Source organism: Cebidichthys violaceus, unplaced genomic scaffold (assembly GCF_023349555.1).
Source record: "Cebidichthys violaceus isolate CVI_PGR_0920_01 unplaced genomic scaffold, fCebVio1.0.p SCAF_11, whole genome shotgun sequence".
Classification (NCBI taxonomy): domain Eukaryota; kingdom Metazoa; phylum Chordata; class Actinopteri; order Perciformes; family Stichaeidae; genus Cebidichthys; species Cebidichthys violaceus.
In genome coordinates this window covers 3,600,452-3,620,284 of record NW_027176274.1, presented here as the reverse complement: position 1 = coordinate 3,620,284, position 19,833 = coordinate 3,600,452, and the positions used below count along the sequence as shown (strand labels likewise).

At 38.1% G+C, this 19,833-nt stretch overlaps 5 protein-coding genes across 5 annotated transcripts; all 5 read right to left on the bottom strand.

The window, feature by feature from the left end:
- Nucleotides 1-333: 333 nt before the first annotated feature.
- Nucleotides 334-1,320, bottom strand: LOC137890408 (olfactory receptor 2C3-like). Its single transcript, XM_068734525.1, has one exon. The coding sequence runs from the start codon at nucleotides 1,258-1,260 to the stop codon at nucleotides 334-336; it is 927 nt and encodes a 308-aa protein (XP_068590626.1). The 5' UTR covers nucleotides 1,261-1,320.
- Nucleotides 1,321-6,724: 5,404 nt separating this feature from the next.
- Nucleotides 6,725-7,648, bottom strand: LOC137889836 (olfactory receptor 4B13-like). The gene has a single exon (XM_068733912.1). It carries the CDS (start codon nucleotides 7,646-7,648, stop codon nucleotides 6,725-6,727), a length of 924 nt encoding a protein of 307 aa, XP_068590013.1.
- A 1,822-nt stretch (nucleotides 7,649-9,470) lies between these two features.
- LOC137889831 (olfactory receptor 2K2-like) lies at nucleotides 9,471-10,415 on the bottom strand. The gene has a single exon (XM_068733899.1). It carries the CDS (start codon nucleotides 10,413-10,415, stop codon nucleotides 9,471-9,473), a length of 945 nt encoding a protein of 314 aa, XP_068590000.1.
- A 3,854-nt stretch (nucleotides 10,416-14,269) lies between these two features.
- LOC137889821 (olfactory receptor 6N2-like) lies at nucleotides 14,270-15,190 on the bottom strand. Its single transcript, XM_068733887.1, has one exon. The coding sequence runs from the start codon at nucleotides 15,188-15,190 to the stop codon at nucleotides 14,270-14,272; it is 921 nt and encodes a 306-aa protein (XP_068589988.1).
- A 3,201-nt stretch (nucleotides 15,191-18,391) lies between these two features.
- Nucleotides 18,392-19,404, bottom strand: LOC137889816 (olfactory receptor 6N1-like). The gene has a single exon (XM_068733875.1). It carries the CDS (start codon nucleotides 19,337-19,339, stop codon nucleotides 18,392-18,394), a length of 948 nt encoding a protein of 315 aa, XP_068589976.1. The 5' UTR covers nucleotides 19,340-19,404.
- Nucleotides 19,405-19,833: the final 429 nt, after the last annotated feature.

Below are 19,833 nucleotides of genomic sequence, written 5' to 3'. Positions count from 1 at the left end.
GAAATGTCTGCACAAATTCCTGGTTTACGAAACTGCATTACATGCAGGAATATAGCATAAAAATGTCCATTTGGTCATGCATTTTACATGTAGCATGTCAGACATACACATAACAGATTAAACACAACATGTTGCGCTGTTGGTTGATCTTCAACAAACACTGAAAATTGAACCGCTTTGTTAGTCAACATATATTGAGGGTTGTATTCACCAGTCATGTAGAGCAGATTGGGACAGATTCTGAAGACATAATGATCCTCAAATAAAAACATTGCAATTTTTTTCTTTCTCACATTAGATTGAATTGGAGATTAAACTCGATGGAGGAGGTAATTATCTTTTAAAGTAAATTAAACCTACAATTCTGTTTCTTATCTTTGTCAGTTTAAATCCATATATTAGAGGATTCAACACAGGAGAAATGAGCAGGAATTCTATAGCGATGAAGTTTTTAAGACTCTGAGGTAAATCTCTGGAGCCAAATCGCATATACATCAAATCAAAAAGCATTGCAACAATGAATGTGACTAAAGAGACTAAATAAGGGACACACGTCTGCATAAACTTTAACCTGTCATCTTTGGACTTCACACAAGTTCTAATCATATGCATATAAGTCCAAGTTATGAATAACCCATGAGCCAAATAAATGAAGATTGTAAAATATGCAGTTATGTTGTTTGAAAAGGTGTCAGTGTCATAGCAAGTGAGTTTAACAATTACCCAGTTCACACAAAACAGTCTGTCAATGTTTGAACCACATAACTTTAGTCTTGACGTTAGCAGAACATTGATGGAAAAGAGGCTGAAAGGTGTGAGCCAGGAGAAACATATCAGCTGAGAGAGCCTCCTCTTTGTCATGACAAAGTGGTAGTGAAGTGGTCGACATATAGCCAGATATCTGTCGTAGGCCATAACTGCTAGAATGGATAATTCACAACAAGCAAATGAATACATGACAAAAGCCTGTAAAAGGCATCCTTCATATGAAATCTGTTGAGAGGAAGACAACAGATCTAAGAGGAATTTGGGGTAGAAACCTGTGGTCCCATAAAGTCCATTAATGCAAAAACTGCACAATAAGATGTACATGGGTTCATGTAGGTGTTGATCTAAGATAATGATCATGATGATGGAGATATTGAAAAACAAAATTACACAATAATACAGTAAAGTGAATGTCAAGAGAGTTGTTCTGTAATTATTTGTCTCGTTTATCCCTGATAGAATGAAAACTCTTACAACAGAAACATTATCCATGATAAGATAACTAATTTTCTTACCTGTCTCCTCAAATTCTACTTTCCCAGTGTCACAGCATGAATGCTTACAGAAAAAGATGTTCACTGTGCTGAAGCTACACCCCCATCAAAGTCTGTTATCCCTCTACACCTTCTATTATAACACCTTTAGCAACAACAAGAAATTGAACTGGGAATTTAAACTTAAAGCTGAACAACAAAGTTAAAGTAGAAGTGATCAAAACAAGCCTACTGTGTCTGTGTTTCTGATAATGTGTGTGTGTGTGTGTGTGTGTGTGTGTGTGTGTGTGTGTGTGTGTGTGTGTGTGTGTGTGTGTTTGTGTGTGATTTGTGATCACACACACACACAATTGAGTTGAGCATGCAAGTTTTTTTATTCAGTAAAATCCCAGGTACTGTACATTACATTACAGTCATTTAGCAGACGCTTTTATCCAAAGCGACTTACAATAAGTGCATCAACATTGGTAATCAAAAGAACTACTAGTCACCAGAAGTCATAAGTACATTTCCTTTTCCAAACAAGCATCTAAGAGCATGAAGCAGAGCATAACTCAGAGCCAAAGTACGGTGCAGAAACAAGAAAAACGGTTAGTGCTATAAGTAATACGAATACAATAAGTGCAACAAGCTAGTATGAATACAATAAGTGCTAAGTGGAAGGCTCAGGGTAGCACTTCCTGAAGAGGTGGGTTTTCAGCCTGCGCCGAAAGATGGGCAGCGACTCCGCTGTCCTGACGTCAGTGGGAAGTTCATTCCACCACTGTGAGGCCAGGACAGAAAACAGCCGCGACCGGGGCGATCGGCCGCCAGGACCTCTGAGCGACGGGGCAACCAATCGCCCCGAGGCGGCAGAGCGAAGTGGTCGGGCGGGGGTGTAAGGCTTGACCATGGTCTGGAGATACGAAGGAGCTGTTCCTTTCACTGCCCTGTAGGCTAGCACCAGAGTCTTAAACTGGATGCGAGCTCTTACAGGTAGCCAGTGTAGAGAACGGAGAAAGGAAGTTGTGTGGGAGAACTTGGGGCAATTGAACACCAGGCGAGCTGCGGCTTTCTGGACAAGCTCCAGAGGTCTGATGGCCGATGCCGGGGCTCCGGCGAGTAGAGAGTTGCAGCAGCCCAGGCGGGAGATGACAAGAGCCTGGATGAGAACCTGCACCGTCTCGTCAGTGAGGAAGGGATGAATCCTCCTGATGTTGTAGAACAGGAATCTGCAGGAGCGCGTAATGGATGAAATGTTTGCCGAGAATGACAGTTGGTCATCCAGGTTCCTCGCAGTCCGAGTTGGCGTCACCACGGTTTCATCAATGGTGATGGACAGGTCCCGGTGCGGGCAACTCTTCCCCGGGAGGAACAGTAGCTCAGTTTTGTCTAGGTTGAGCTTGAGGTGGTGTGTCGTCATCCACTTCAAGATGTCAGCCAAACACGCAGCGATGCGCGTCTCCACTTGGGTGTCACCGGGGGGAAATGACAAGACCAGCTGGGTGTCATCGGCATAACAATGGTAGGAGAAGTCATGCGAGTGAATAACAGAACCCAGAGATGTTGTGTGGAGCGAGAAGAGAAAGGGGCCCAGGACTGAACCTTGCGGAACCCCCGTAGTCAGCATGCGTGGTTCCGACACGGCCCCCCTCCAGGTCACCTGGTAGGATCGACCCTTCAGGTAGGATGCAAACAGGGAGAGTGCAGAGCCTGAGACGCCCATCCCCTCGAGGGTGGAGAGGAGGATTTGATGGTTCACAATGTCAAACGCCGCAGACAAGTCCAGGAGAATCAGGACAGAGGAGAGAGAGTTAGCTCTCGTGGCGGAGGGCCGGCGGAGGGCCGTCTCTGTCGAGTGACCCACTTTGAACCCGGACTGGTGGGGGTCCAAAAGGCTGTTTTGGTGGAGATAGGAAGACAGTTGGTTAAAGACAGCACGTTCAAGTGTTTTGGATAGAAAGGGTAGAAGAGAAACCGGTCTGAAGTTCTTGACATCAGAGGGGTCAAGTGATGGTTTCTCCAGAAGGGGGATGACTCTGGCAGTCTTGAAGGCCGTGGGAAAGCATCCTGAAACAAGAGATGTGTTGGTGAGGTGGGTGAGGAAAGGAAGGAGTTCAGTCGCAATAGACTGAAGAAGAGGGGAAGGGATCGGGTCAAGGGAGCACGTGGTGGGGCGGTTAGATGTAACAAGGTTGAGGACCTCGTTAGGGGAGAGAGGAGCCAGATAGGGTAAGATGGGGTGTGGAGATGGGAGGGAGAGCTGTGGGGGCAGGATTGGACAGGGAGAGAGGGGCTGAGAGAAGGAGGATCTGATATTGTTTACCTTCTTGTCAAAGAAGTTGGCGAAATCATCAGGGAGAAGGGAGGAAGTAGGAGGAGGGGGTGGGGGTTGGAGGAGTGAAGTGAAAGTTTCAAAGAGTTTTTTAGGATTGGAAGCAGAGGTTAGGATTTTAGAGCGGAAGAACGCAGCTTTAGCAGTAGATAGAGAGGAGGAAAAAGTGGAAAGAAGAGCTTGGAAGTTAAGAAGGTCTTCCGGGAGTTTGCCTTTTCTCCATTTACGCTCAGCCTCTCTTAGGCTCCGTCTATCAGTACGCACTGAGTCCGACAGCCACGGGGCAGGTGGAGTTGGGCGTGCAGGCCTGGAGGTGAAGGGACAGAGTTTGTCCAATGAAGAAGTAAGGGGGGAGAGGAGAAGATCAGTAGCAGTATCAGGGGATAGGAGAGAGATGGATTCAGGGTCAGGGAGAGCAGAGGTGACAGAAGAGGAAAGATCAGCAGGGGAGAGGGAGCGGAGATGACTCCGGGTAGAAACCATGTGGGTAGGTGGACGAAGTGATGGGGCAGAGGATAGGGAGAGGGAGTAGGACTGTATGTTTAAAATGAGGGCAATAATAGAAAATGCAGTGATCTCAAACACAACTCTCAGGTTTCAATCATTTCAGTCATTTATGTGATACGATAAAGTTAATACAATCTCAAGTCTGAACTTATATCCCTTTGTTGTAAATTCAAATACTGTTTATTTCACAGCTCCACCATGAATCAGATATAATCAAAACAGCTGTTAAAGCTGTATGTTGTGTCAGTACAAAAGTTTAGCAGACTAAAAAGATGACACACATTGTGAACATTTTCTAATAGTCAGAAACAGGCACACAAAATAGACATTTGTATGATTTTAAAGAAGCCTTCTTGATATTGTGGAACATTTACAGAAGCATTCACCAACATAAAAAGCTGGTTGTTTAGAGGTGGTATTTGATTTAAGAAAAACCTAAACTCTAATTTCTAAACCAATCACAGCAATCAAGTCATAACAATACAGATGTTATGCTGAAGTATTAGATGTCATGTCAAGCTGCAGGTAATGGGATAGAGCACATATGTTGTGCCTGCAATGAAGTTGCACTGACAGAGGTCTTAAACATAATGAGGAAGATATCCAAAAACAACAGCAGAAGTTGGTGAGCAATAATTCATATTTTATTTAATTTAATTTTTCATTTCATTTATTTTGCACAATTCAAACAATAAAATAAAAAATAAACAAACATAACAGAGATAAATTAATGTCATAGTGCAGGAAGAGGCAGAAACTGGGCTTATTTAAAGCCTCCACCTATATAATATTACAATGTTACAAAATTACAAACAACATAAAGTACAATATGCATAAGGCATTATGTTATAAACAACAAAAGAAAGAAAGAAAGAAAAGAAAAAGAAAAAATAATGTAATTGTGATGAGTGTGTGCATGTGTGTGCGTGTGAGACTAAGCATGGGCTGGTGTTTGTTCAGAGATGTTGGTTTATACACCTGCAGTAACTCCTGCGCAATGGTAATGCTACAAGTCCCCATGAGTGAAAACAACTATAAATGTAATATAACAGCTAAAACAAGAAAGACATGAACAATAATACATTAAAAAAAAAACTGTTACAAAACGGCAATTAGATTTTCTTTTAGGCACCTTTTGAAACATTTTATAGAGGGACATTTTTTTTGTTAGGTGGGAAAAGTCATTTCATAATTTGGTTACCCTATATCTTATTGGAAATTGACCTCTGCTAGTAAGTAATATTTTTTTGTTGCAGTATTATGTTTTGGGACTTTGGTGCTTCGTGGAGGTGAACTTTATTTGACTCAAGTACACCCCAGCCTCTTTCCTCCTGGTCTCAAAAGATTAAACACCAAAATCTCTTTCCTAAAAAACATACATTGTCTCCCGCCATTGACTACAATGCATATTTTTTTCCGAGTTAAGGTCCCAAGGTGGTCCACTGGCAGGGAGGAGACTTCTCCTGTCTGTTGTGTGTGTTTGTTTTATTGTAAGAAAGTCAAAAATAAAATGATATTAAAATAGATGATAACCTTTAGTTCTATTTCATTAGCTTAAAATGTCAACTGCTTTCATTTTAGTGGAACAGTAATTTTCCATTCTTGCTGTTCTGTTTATTTGCATTTTATCAAAAAGAGGCTGATGTTTTGAAACAACATTTAATACAAACAATAAAAATGAAATTATAAATAATAATTATAATAATACATTTTATTTATAGAGCGCTTTTCAGAACACTCACAGACACTTTACATTAAAATCATCATATATAAAAGCTATACACTAAAAACAAAACACACAATATTGGTCACACATTAAAAGCAGTTCTGAAAAGGTGGGTTTTGATTTGGGATTTGAACATGGAAAGATCGATGCAGTCTCAGATGTGTTTGGGGAGAGAGTTCCAGAGGGAGGGGGCAGCTATGGAGAAGGCTCTGTATATGCATGACACGTTTGTAAAATTATGCATGTAAAAATGGCACAAACTGTTTGCTCCAAATGACAGTGAAAAGTAGGTTTTAGTGAAAGATGTTAACACCCAAAAGAGGAGTAATGTGACGCTAGAGAACAGAACACACACTTGCATTTACCAACGTGGTCATTTAAATACAAAATTCAACTTTTGATTCACTTTTTCATCCAACTTACAGTAAATGTATACAGGTAAGATTTACAAATAGTGGCCCTAATGGTTACCAAGGCCCCAATTTTACGCAAATGTGCACACAAAATCAATCACATTACAACACAGTTTGTGGAAATTTGGACACAAATGTTATTTTATCGGGTTGAATAGCTTCTCTTTCAGTTTGTGTTGGTGGCATTTAAAGGAGGCATTTGAAGGTTTGCCTAATTTAAACATGTTGTATAAAAACAGTGTTATTTATAATATTAGTATTCAGGCCCTAATTTTACAGTCAACAGACTTTGTTTAGGTACATGAAAGTGTCTTTTGGAAGTTGACTCCACTGTGGACAGATAATATTCTCCAACTAATTTACACGACTGTCATTGAGCAAAAGAAATTTAAAATATCATTAATATCACACCTGAGCCTACCTTTATTTCTATTGAAATACATACATGTATACAGATGATGATTTACACGTGACTGCATAAATGGGCATCACCATAGATGTGCTAGTCTAGAGACGTTAAAAAAGGTAAAATTCTGTTTCTTATTTGTGTCAGTTTTAAACCATATATGACAGGATTGATCATTGGAGGAATAAAGAGAAATTCTATTGCCATAAAGTTCTGGATACTTTGTTCTAACTGTTTTGAGCTGAATCGCATGTACAACAAATCAAACGAGAAACACACAAAAAAAGTAAGTAAACAGAATATATGCGGAACACATGTCTGCATAAACTTTGTCCTTTTCTCTTTGGATTTTAGGCATGTTCTGATCAGAAAAACATAAGACCAAATAAGGAAAAACAAATGGCCAAAATAAAAAGTATAATTAAAAGCTGGAATAGCAACGTTTGCTATGGAGACCGAACAAGCTAGTTTACCAATCAACCAATTCACACAGTAGATCTTTGGTATATGTGAGCCACATAACCTCAATCTTGATGTTGTTACTGTACCCATGAATACCAAATAAATGGGTATAAGCCAAGCAAAAAACACAAACACACACACTCTCTGTTTAGTCATCACAGAGTGGTACACCAGAGGGCGACATATAGCCACATATCTGTCATAGGACATGAGCACTAGAAGAGAGAATTCAGCACAGGCTGAAGAGTGCAACACAAAACCCTGCAGAAAACATCCAGCATAAGAGATGACATGAGTGGTAAACAGAAGATCCATGAGGAATTTGGGGTAAAAGCCTGCTGTCCCGTAAAGTCCATTGATGCACAGGTTACAGAGGAAGATATACATAGGCTCATGGAGCTTTTTGTCCACAATGACTGTCACAATAATGGTCAAATTCACCAGCCAAATCACACAGTAACACAACAAAGTCAGAGCAAAGAGGATAACTCTGTAGCTGTTTGTCCCACTTAAGCCTGACAGAGTAAACATAGTTATTACTGAAACGTTATCCATCATAACATTTTACAGTTTTGTGTTTTTTAGATGTTGATGCCATAGAGAGAAGATATTGTATTTTCAAACCCTATTAAAAGTACATACAGTTCTGTGTCCGTCCAGAGGTCTGAATTTGTTTGATCTGTTTACAGCAACAACAGATTATAAACCACTGAACATGGGGATTCAACCAGTGAGCTACACATCACTGATTGGATTGTCCAATCAGTGTGTTGGAACTCATTCCATGGGAACAGATGGAAAAATTGCAGTTATCGTCATTGCAGCCGTGAATCTAATTAAAAAAAGGAAAATACTATAAGCTTACATGTGATGTGGAGCTTTTATTCTGAATGACTAAAGACTTAAGACAATTTAAACTGCAAATTATTTCTTCTTTTATTTTGACCAGCTTGGTTGGAATATTTTACAAAATGACAGCAAAGTTGATCTTAAGTCTACAATTTACAACCTCACAACACGAATGTCAAAATATCTTGTATAGCACATGCATATAAGATAAGACATTTATGAGAACGATTACATGATATTAACAAGTATAATTTATTTTGACTCTGAGGTTAAGTTACATTTGTGAGCTTGGTAACTATATTGCAAATTGTTTTCTATATGTCTTTTCTTTGAGCATTTCTACTAATTACACATTCTTAGTTTTACCCACAGAAGAATATATGACCCTAGTCTAAAACCATTCACCACACAGAGGGGCCCGTTTTCAAATCCCATGTACAACAAATCAAAAATCAAACACACAACACACATGCCAGAAAACATTTGACTACTGTACTGTGCTTGCTCACAAAGCTAAATATAGATGTTAGCTGACTGACTAGAGATAGGTCTGGAGTTAAATCTACAATGAAATATTTCACAACCCTTTTATTTTCACCTGTTATCTCAACAAACTTTTTATGTGTCTGAATTGACAATGAGAGGCTGTTACACTTCACATAGTCTTTGAAAATGAGTGTGAAACAATGCCCCAACAGCTCTGATTATAAGTTTAAATTTGTTCTGCCAGAAAGGGATCTAACTGAAATATCAAATCTAAAATCCCCAAATAGTTCCCATTATGTGAGCATGCCAAGACCTCATAATGACGTCTACAGGCCAGTGCTCTTCCCCTCAACAACTCGTCGTATAGAACATCCTTGAATATCTCACATCTCACATCGCCTCACATCTAAAGTTTGTTTTATTAGGTCTGACTCACTTTACATTTTGTGATCATCTTAATAAAAAATCATGCAAAGGTGACCAGTGCTCTGTATGGAAGAACAACATGTTCACACACGGATCTGCTATGAGAGAAGCAACACTATGTTACAAGGTAAATAGATCACTGCTTTAGATATTCAGGTACAGCTACTTCAGAGTGCTTTTGAATGTTGTGTTTACAACAGCTACTACTTGACAAATGGTCCCCAAAAGAAACAGCCGTTCTTTAACACACTCTGTTTGTGTGTGCTGCTTTTTCCTTTTTCAATTTCACAGTCACTTTCAATACTCTATTACTCATGCCAAATAAGCACATCTGTGTCAAACAAGTCATACGTTTTATGATAAGATACAGATTTATTTAAAGTCACATACGGTTGAAAAGAAACATTTAAAAAACATAATTGCAAAGATGAATAAAGGTAAATTCTGTTGAGAATTTCTCTAAATTGCTTTCTGTGCTGTGTTGGCAAATTTTGTACTGCATATGTCACATAATGTAGTCTAAGGATAAACAATATTGTTAGACATATTGAGTATTTCTCCCAAATTACAATACAATAAAAAACATATACAAACAGAGGTTTCCTTTCTGCGGACCAACTCATGACATGATTCTAAAAAAAAAATATTTAGTGCACAACAATTTTTTAATTCTGTTTCTTATTTCTGTCAATTTGAAACCATATATCAGGGGATTGACAATTGGAGGAACAATGACAAATTCCATTGCCATTAAATTCTGGATATCTTGTTGTAAATCCTTTGAACCAAATCGCATGTACAACAAATCAAAAAGCAAGGAAACAACTACTACAACTAAAGAGAATAAATGTGGTACACATGTCTGCATGAATTTACTCATGTTCTCTTTGGATTTTAGGCATGTTCTGACCATGTATATATAAGACCAACAAACAAACATACAATGGCCAAAATAAAAAGTATAATTAAAAGCTGGGATACAAATTGATGCCACTGAGGCCGAACAAGCTAGTCTAGAAATTAACCAATTAACACAGTAGATCTTTGGTATATGTGAGCCGCATAACCTTGATGTTGCTGTTGTTAGTGTGCTCATGAGCAACAGGCAAAAGGGTATAAGCCAAGCAAAAAACACAAACACACACACTCTCTGTTTAGTCATCACAGAGTGGTACACCAGAGGGCGACATATAGCCACATATCTGTCGTAAGACATGAGCACTAGAAGAGAGAAATCAGCACAGGCTGAAGAGTGCAACACAAAACCCTGCAGAAAACATCCAGCATAAGAGATGACATGAGTGGTAGACAGAAGATCCATGAGGAATTTGGGGTAAAAGCCTGCTGTCCCGTAAAGTCCATTGATGCACAGGTTACAGAGGAAGATATACATGGGCTCATGGAGCTTTTTGTCCACAATGACTGTCACAATAATGGTCAAATTCACCAGCCAAATCACACAGTAACACAACAAAGTCAGAATAAAGAGGATAACTCTGTAGCTGTTTGTCCCACTTAAGCCTGACAGAGTAAACATAGTTATTACTGAAATGTTATCCATCATAACATTTTAAAAAAAATTCATTTTAACACTGAACAGAGAGATTTTGCAATTGTTCGACCTGAACCGTGGGAGGAAAAAAGGTGCATCCTCCTCTATGCCAACCTATCCCCTTACATGATGGGTAACTAGTTGTTTATATTCTCGCATGGCAGTAACCCTCAATACCGTTGTTAACATGGGACTTCAAACACCCAATCAGGGATGTGGCTGCATTTGTCCGTGGATCGAAAACAAGAAAACACGTAATTTTCCTTTTTTGAAGCCTATAAAACTCAGAAAAAACTGAATTCTTAAACTTTTTTTGTTTTATGGATTGAATTAAATACTTGAATGATCAGATGATACAAATACCCTGACATTAATGTTGTTGTTCCTGTCAAATACAGCAATATATTAAATGAATAAATATATATATATATATATATATATATATATATATATATATATATATATAATAAATATATTACATTACATGATGTTGTGACTTTCTAACTAAGTGTTTTATAGAGAGAGTTTCAGAACGACTTTTAAAAACATGGAAACATCCTGAAAATGTGTTCTCATTTTTTGTAACTCTGGTAGCGCTTCAGCTTAGAAGGGCCAAGAAGGAGCAACTCAGCTACGGCAACTTGTTTACTATATCTTCATTTAAGTCACTTCTGATCATTTTTGAAGCGAGAAATTAACTGTGTAGATTTAAAATATTGGCAGTTTCATGAACATTTTGCTTTAACATTTAAAGTGTCATTCATATAAATCTAGATGATTCATTCCACACTCTCAGTTTGAACCAGAGATTATTTGTGAAGAATCTTTGAACCCCATCTTTGTAATGATGTCTGTCAGTATTGTTCCCGCAAACCAGTGGTGGGCCGTCAGGGCCAGCTAAGCCTTCTCTGCTGGCCTAAACAGAATCACAAAGTTATAGCTATTTTATAATTTAATAATTTTTCATAAATACACTACATGTATTATAATTTTTTTTCCCATTTTCCTATTTTCTCATTACACAGCTCTTGTCTTCCTCTGTTGCTCTACTTCCAGCTCAGCTTGTTTTAAGTAGAGCTCTTATCCAATCAGATTCAGCCTCTATTTCTCTATGTAAGGAGAGAGGCCCGAGGTCTTCTAGGTAGACCTTGCAGATTAAAGTATATGGGGACGATAGACGACGTCTTCAACCAATCAGATCTTTAGTTTGACATGTTGGGCGTATTCTTTGACGTTCCAGAGCTACCCAGGTAGCCTGCTAAGTACGTCAGTATTAAGGTGCGCCATGATTGGTCAGTTGGCCAGCGTGACTTTTGTCAAACAGAGAGCTATCTAGCAGATCTTAGCATTTAGTAAGAGTTCAAGTTGAAACATATGTAAATAGTTATGACATTGACATGACATTTTTAGCGTTTTTAAATGGATTTCTGGAGAAGAATATTTCCAGAAAAGCTGGACATCATATCAAAGGGTCAGTCAAGCCCACAGCTAGCAGCCCAGACCCAGCATGGAGAAGGATTTGAACAAATGTATTTCTGGCTGACAGCGGTGGAGAAGTGTTGCACATTTTATGGCTAAGAATGTGTTTCATTTGCAACTGAGCTCTTGATGTTTGGAGCTGTTTGGAGCTGTTTGGAGCTACGCTACGCTAACCAAGGGAGCTACACGACAGGACACGCACAAGCTACGTGCTTTTGAAAACTTTTCAATTTGTTGCTTTGTTGTCATATAAATATATGTGACTGGTTCTTGTGAGTTTTTCTTGTCCTTGTGTTAATTACATTGATTTGGACTATATGCATTGTCTGTTAATTACGAAGCATCCCGCAATGCGCAGGGTTATTGTCCGGACAATTGAATCTGTTCGGGCTCCCCGCTAAGCTAGTTAGCTTAGCCCCCCTGAAGACACGTGCGGTGCCGCAGCCTCAGCTGTTTTTTTGTTATTGTTCCGGGTTCAGAGGTCACAAAGCATGTTGTCTGTTACGTGAGCGCAGTCCACCGAAAACATTATATTTACCACAATTCAAGTTTCTGCATTTTCTAAATGCACTAGTATTATTCAAACGTATTGTTCGGTTCTTAAGCTTCGTACCGAACGGTTTAATACGAATACGTGTATTATTACACCCCTAGAAAAAAATAACCATAGCTGTGGCGTCAAGATGAGCTTACTATGAGATGGCTCAAGTCTAGTAGTACAGCACAGAAGGCCCAGGTATAAAATGCACGATCCGCCACTGCCGTAAACCTGGAAATCCTCTCCCCTGTTTCGATACCCTGAAAGATGTTAAGTGGAAGACTAATTGCTGATTGGGTTTGAAATAAGAAGAACACCTATTTAATTGGAGATTATCTGACTTCATCATGACAAAACAAAGACCCAGTGGAATAACTCTTTAGGTGGTGCTAGTCCAGTATGGGGAGATTTGTAAGCAATGCATTCACACCACATGATAATGACGACTTTATTCAGCCTTCTGTCTTTTGGGGTGTAAAATGAGCTATAGCTTGATTGCAGCCTTTTCAAAATACAGTAAATGTCCTCTTTCTCACATTACAATACAGTCATTTAGCAGACGCTTTTATCCAAAGCGACTTACAATAAGTGTATTCAACATAGGTATTCAAGAGAACTACTAGTCACCAGAAGTCAAAAGTGCATCTCCTTTTTTAATATATACCTTTTTAATCATAAACATTACCTTATTCTCCCTTTTCCATCAACATTATTTCAGTTAATGCATGTGTGCTTAGAAGCGCCGAGTAGACATACTGGGGTGAACCCTTTTGTTTTGGGTTGCTGCTACTTGACATGTTGCTGTTTAACTTAACTCCAGTAACATTGTCCAAATCAACTTTAGTCTTGTTTGGCTCAGTGCCAGATGAATTTGCTCAGGATTAAGACCTACTGTACATGGTGAGATGCAAAGTTTGCCCCCTATTCATTGAAAGTCCTCACAGCAGCTTCCACTTGACTAATCACAATTTACAGCTAGTACAAGGAACTATCATTTTGTGTTTAGGGCCTTTAGAAAACCTCGAATTTTACTGCAGCAGGGTCTGTCAGTCTGCCTCACTCTGTCCTGGTTCTGGTTCTCTCGTGACTCTCCCTACAGCGGGCCCAGCAATACGGCCTGGGCCTCCAGCAGCGTGGTGTTGGTATAGGCTCCCAGCAGGGATCGAGGGGGAAGCTCTGCTCCTGCGCTAATCTGATAATGTAGAAGCTGGAGTACTTGTTCTGATCTTTGTTGGTGTGAGAGCAGGTACATTTGATTTGTATGGCAATTGGTATACTTCAACTTTTTAAAATATAATTTTTGTAAATGCATTTCAGTGCTACTTGGTTATATTTGTCTCTCCTGCTTCCCAAGTGAGAATGTTTCTACATTTACACCAATTTGCAGAATCTGAACTATAAACGTCCTACTGTCATGGTCTGTGTGTTTTGAAGGAGTAGTATTTGAGATGATATCAAGTGAAAATCAATTCAGTACATATAGTCACAGTGCATGTGATAGCAAGTTTAAGACAACTGAATTGCATTTTATTTTTAACAGAATACATTGATAAATGTATGTAGAGTTTGTAAACAGTCTGTATTTGGAGAAATAATTTCATTAAATATCTTGTGAACAATAAACACGTGGCCATAATATTCTAACAGTCAGATTATTTGGGAAACATATGACATCTATGATCTGATCCTTATTTATTGTAGCTTTATTGTGAGAGTTATTCAAAATGTCAGATGCTTTTTTCTTTTTAGCAATAATCCTTAGCTTCTGTAGACTGATGTGTTCCCATAGTCTGTGCTTATGAAATCACAGGCATACATAAACTGTGACGTGATTCTAACTGATCCTTATTCAATCCCACAATAACGTCTTAAAAATGTGCTTCCTAATTTCTGGTAATTTAAGGCCATAAATAAGAGGATTCAGAATTGGAGGAATAACAGCAAACTCCAGTGACAGAATAACAGACACATATGGATTTATCTCTTCTATATTGTATCGGCTCAAGGCAATATCACTAAATGATACTATAGAATAAATAACAAATGAAACAACATGTGGCAGACAGCTCTGTAATACTTTCCCTTTGAATTCTGCCGAGCTTTTCCAGCACACAAGTACAATTCGCAAATAGGTGTACAAGACAAAAAAAAGGGGAAGTAAAGCTGTAGCAGTCACAAGCATACCTACAATGTTGTTGACAACAGTGGAAACACATGATAATTTTGTTATATTCCAGATGGCACAAAAAACTTTTTGTATCTCATTACCACATAAAGGAAGCCAGGAAGACAAATAAATGCATACTGAAATAAAAAAGGCTGGACAAATCCAAGCAAATACTGCCAATTTCCAAACAGTTTGGGATGTCATCTTTCTGTGATAGTGTAAAGGATGGCATACAGCAACATATCTATCATATGCCATAATGCCAAGAATGGGGAATTCATGGGACGCATATGTGTATATTACATATATCTGAGTAAAACAAGCAGGACGTGAGATCATGTGAGTATCAGACAAAAGGTCAATGAGAAATCTGGGAAAGAAACCAGTAGAACCATACAGAGAGTTGACAGATAAACATGCAATAAACATATACATGGGCTTGTGTAGAGTTCTCTCTCTGAATATCACCAGTATTATGACAAGATTAGCAGATACAATGAAGCTGAAGATCAGGAGGCAAAAAATAAATGCAGGGTAGCGATAGTATCCAATGTTCACAAACATGGTGAGGTTAAAGTAAAAGGAAACAGTAGTGTTTTCCATTCCACTTACAATAAATCAGCAACAAGGAAAATACAAGCAGTTATGTGAAGAAATGCTTTAGTATAGGCATTGTAACATAATGTCATATAATATTGGTCATGCATACAGCAGTTTCACTATACTTACTGAACTAGTGGTCAAAACGCCTCAAGTGTGTTCTACATGTTGCTCGTGGTTAAAGCTATAGACCCACCAGAGGTGTAGGTAATGGGAGTCTTTTATGTTGTCTGGCTGCACATGCCATCACAGTTGTTGTACTCCAAGGAACTATTGGGATCTGGCAGGAGCTTGTTTGGATATCAACAAGTATGAAAACTAAATTATTGACAATAATAAAATGATTAATGTCAATAACATTAACAAATATTAATAATCAGGGACCAATAACCAAACAATAAATGAAGTCTCATAATTAGTGTTCACTCACAATGTCAATAGTCAAAGTACTATTCCACATTCAGAGTGAACAGTGAAGGTTGAATGGCACAGGCCACGATATCCAGCTATTATCACGATACACACGCACAAAGTAATCACAGAAAACTTCTCTTCAAAGTATTACAGAGTTTATTTACTTCTAACAATACTAATCAGTCAATAATATTGTAAACTATCAACAAGGACTATATGATTACAGGCATAACATTATTTCAGTTAATGCATGTGTGCTTAGAAGCACCGAGCAGATATACTGGGGTAAACCCTTTTGTTTTGGGTTGCTGCTACTTGACATGTTGCTGTTTAACTTAACTCCAGTAACATTGTCCAAATCAACTTTAGCCTTATTTGGCTCAGCGCCAGATGAATTTGCTCAGGATTAAGACCTACTGTACATGGTGAGATGCAAAGTTTGCCCCCTATTCATTGAAAGTCCTCACAGCAGCTTCCACTTGACTAATCACACTCTTTCCTTTCAATTTATAATAACCAAAAATATTCATTGTTGATTTTAGTGAGTTTAAACTAATCTTTTTCTTATATATGTAATTATAAAAGCAAGAACACTCAAATTTACTTGAAGAATTGTTGTCTTTTTTACTGTTGATGTCTATGATTTGTTTAGAAATAATTTGACTACTACTACTAAGTATTGTGTAAGCTGGTATACTTGTTCCGATGTCTGTTAGTGTGAGACCAGGTCAATTTGATTAACAGTATCTGGCCTTTTCTCAACTTCACCGTTAACAGACCCTCTCTTGGTTGATTTTGACACCCTGTTGGTGTCATCCGAGGTTCCATCTGTTGGAAATGCCACACTCCTTTTCATGGTCTGGTCTTGTTGGAACAACACAGGACTGGTAAAGGGTGGGTATATGTCGGTTGTGTTACCCATGACCGTTTGCGCCAGCATATACATAGGTACACTGAAGATGCAGTCACAAAACGGCCTCCGGTGCTTTCAGTCTTTCATGTATGATGAAGAATGTATCAGAGCACCACAAACTAAGTGCAATCATATGATGTCATTGAATGAAGATTTGTCTAGACCTATTTAGCCAAGTAATTTATGGTTGATTGGAAAACCATATCTTATTAAACTAACCCATGATTGCTGTTACAACATAATGCAATCCAATATATCTGAAATTAAGAAGCTTGTAGGTTAACTTGATATTGTTCATGAGAGTTGTTAAATCTATGTGGACATTTAATGGCTGTAGTTAATGGTGGCATTTTCCTGATTGTTTTATACATACAATTCTGTTGCAAATAGTTTTTAATGGCTTTTGCACTCAGTGAGACTCATAAAGACTGACAATAATAATGCAAATTCAACAACTGAATATACTGAACTGTATTAAACTAAAATAGAACATTAACTTTCTTTAACGCATTTAGCCCTGCTTTCAGTAGATAACTTGTTTGTGTAAATTAGTTTTTAGACTGCCTCTCCAGAGTGGTGTTGTTTTATTAATTGCTCTCAGAGGAGGGTGAAGTTAATGGCCTGTTGACCACTTCTACCGTAATTACTGCATGTACTCTATGGCACTCTTTAAAAATAACAGTTACAGTATCCCCTCTGTGGTACTCATGATTGAAGTGAAACTCCTTTACATCTTTTGGTCATTAACAGTTAAAGTCACTGTTAAATGAGAATAAAGCACTGTCAAACATTACATTCTGAATCATTTAAATTGTCCTTTCTTTAATCATACAAAGCATCAAAGCATTTCTTTAGCAGGACCATCCCATGAGGCCAGCTTACAGCATTGACCACTGTATCTTAATTAGCTGGCTGTAGCATCCCTGTTCCCTGAGGCTTGTTGTTTTCCACTAAGTCTCACCAGGGAGGTCACAGTAATGATACCCATTACAGCAGCCTTTCATCAGCTATGGAAACGATAGGCAAGTCACTCTGGAGATTAGAAATTACATCACTTGCATTTTATCATTATGATTGTAATATTCTGACAATGCATCCCTCTGAGGCATACCACATACAACACACACGTACCAAACATTTACAGTATACTTCAATGCCACCTTGTGACCTTTTAAACTTAAAGTTCACTAAGTAACAGCTATTATTTCAGTTTTTGATAGAATGTAACAAAAACACATAGTAGTTGAAGTTGAATTTTTCTCCCCACTTTCCCTCTTCCCCTGTAAGACATGGGTAGACACAATAACAGGAAATCCCAATACCCTGCCATCCGTATAGTATGTGTAATAATGTGTAATATGTACTAGAGTAGGTGTACATTTGATTGCATCATACTGTAAAGTGTTTGTTATTTTGTCTGACCCACGTATTTTGCAAAAAAAAAGAAACAAGATTAATTATCATGAAAGTTTGTGAAGCAAAGTTTTAAGCTAATGCTGAACATCATGATGAAAATAAATAATATCCACTAGTTTGAGTGTGCAGAAGCCCTGTCTATAATAGATATTATCAAAATATTATAAAAATGATAAAAGCTCAATGCTCCTTGTATTTGTAGAACAAGGACAAAAGAGACTGATACAGATCTTATTATTCTTATAACAGTATTTCCTTTGAGCTCAGGTCCTGGAAAATAAACTTTGTGATCTTCCTGTTTGAAATTAAGTATTATACTTAATTCAGGTGGTCACATACTGTAAGCTTCATGTATCGCTTCATGCATTTGATGTCTGAAACCTGCTTGTTTGATAGAAATTGCCTCTGTACACAGACCACCGACCAGTATGGTGTTTCAGACAGGACGGTAATTCTAAAAATCAAGCCTTCAGTTTCAACTTAAATCTTTCACCTGCCATCATACACAAAGTCACCATTCTGTATCGAATTTTAGTCAGGATGAGTCCATATATTAAAGGGTTGAGAATAGGGGGCATCATGACAATTTGTATGGCCATGAAGTTCCTCAAACTCTGTGGCACAGATGCTGATCCATACCTAGAGTACATAACATCAAAAAGTAAAGCAGAAGTGACATTAAGCAAACATAACAAATGTGGCACACATGTCTGTGTAAACTTTTTCTTGCCCTCTCTGGATTTTAAAGCTGATCTTATCAACCGCACATAAGACCACAAAATGAAGAGGAAATGTGCACAATAGAAAGCAATAATAATCAATCCGACAATGTCGTTTGCTGGCGTTGTACTACAAGCAAGTTTGACAATTGACCAGTTCTCACAGTAGAGTTTATCTATTTTGGAGCCACATAATTTCAGTGTAGATGTCAAAGTTATTATCATAACTTCACAGCACAAGGGTACAAGCCAGGACAAACCAATTAAAACTGCAATCCTTCTCACAGACATTACAGAGTGATACTCCAGGGGTCGACATATAGCCACATATCTGTCATAAGCCATGAGAGCTAAAACAGACAAATCAATTGTTGCATAAGTGTATATAACAAAGACTTGCAAAAGGCATCCTTCATATGATATGATTTGAATATCAGACAGAATATCAAAGACAAATTTAGGATAAAAGCCTGCAGTCCCATAAAGTATATTGATGCAGAGATTACATATAAAAACATACATGGGTTCATGTAAGTTTTGATCCAATATTATAGTTAAAATGAGAGACACGTTTACCACCACAATTAGACAATAACAAAGTAAAGTAAGAGAGAAAAGTGTGATTCTGTAGTTGGCAGTGGCACTGAAGCCAGACAGTGAAAAAATAACGACATTAGATGTATTACTCATTTTGCAGTAATGCTCCAAACCCCAAACTGTCAAAGTTATGAACAGTAATTAGAAGACCGGATGCAATGCTGTAAAAAAACAAACATTCATTATTAGACAGGAATATGCTCTGTGTATGTTTCACCAGCATGTCCAAATGTATTAATGTTGCACAGTGAAATTTATAGTTGGATGTTAAAGGAGACTCCCTCTCTACTGCAGGCATATTATTGGCTGGTATCTCAGAGGTAAAAAAAAAAAAAAAGATGCATTGAAGTTTTTCTATATTGAAGTATATTGAAGACTAAAGAGTCTACAAATGTCACTGATCTAATTCATGGCTAAAAGTCTTTTTTTGTTTCATCAGAATTTGTAATGCACAATAACATAATTATCCATTGTTCATCCCGGATCAAGCTGCACTTGACCGGCAGACAGCAGGACAGAGCACAGGAGTCCGATGGGACGAGAGGACGTGGACTCTGTGCTTACATTATGATGCTGGGTGCTCAAAC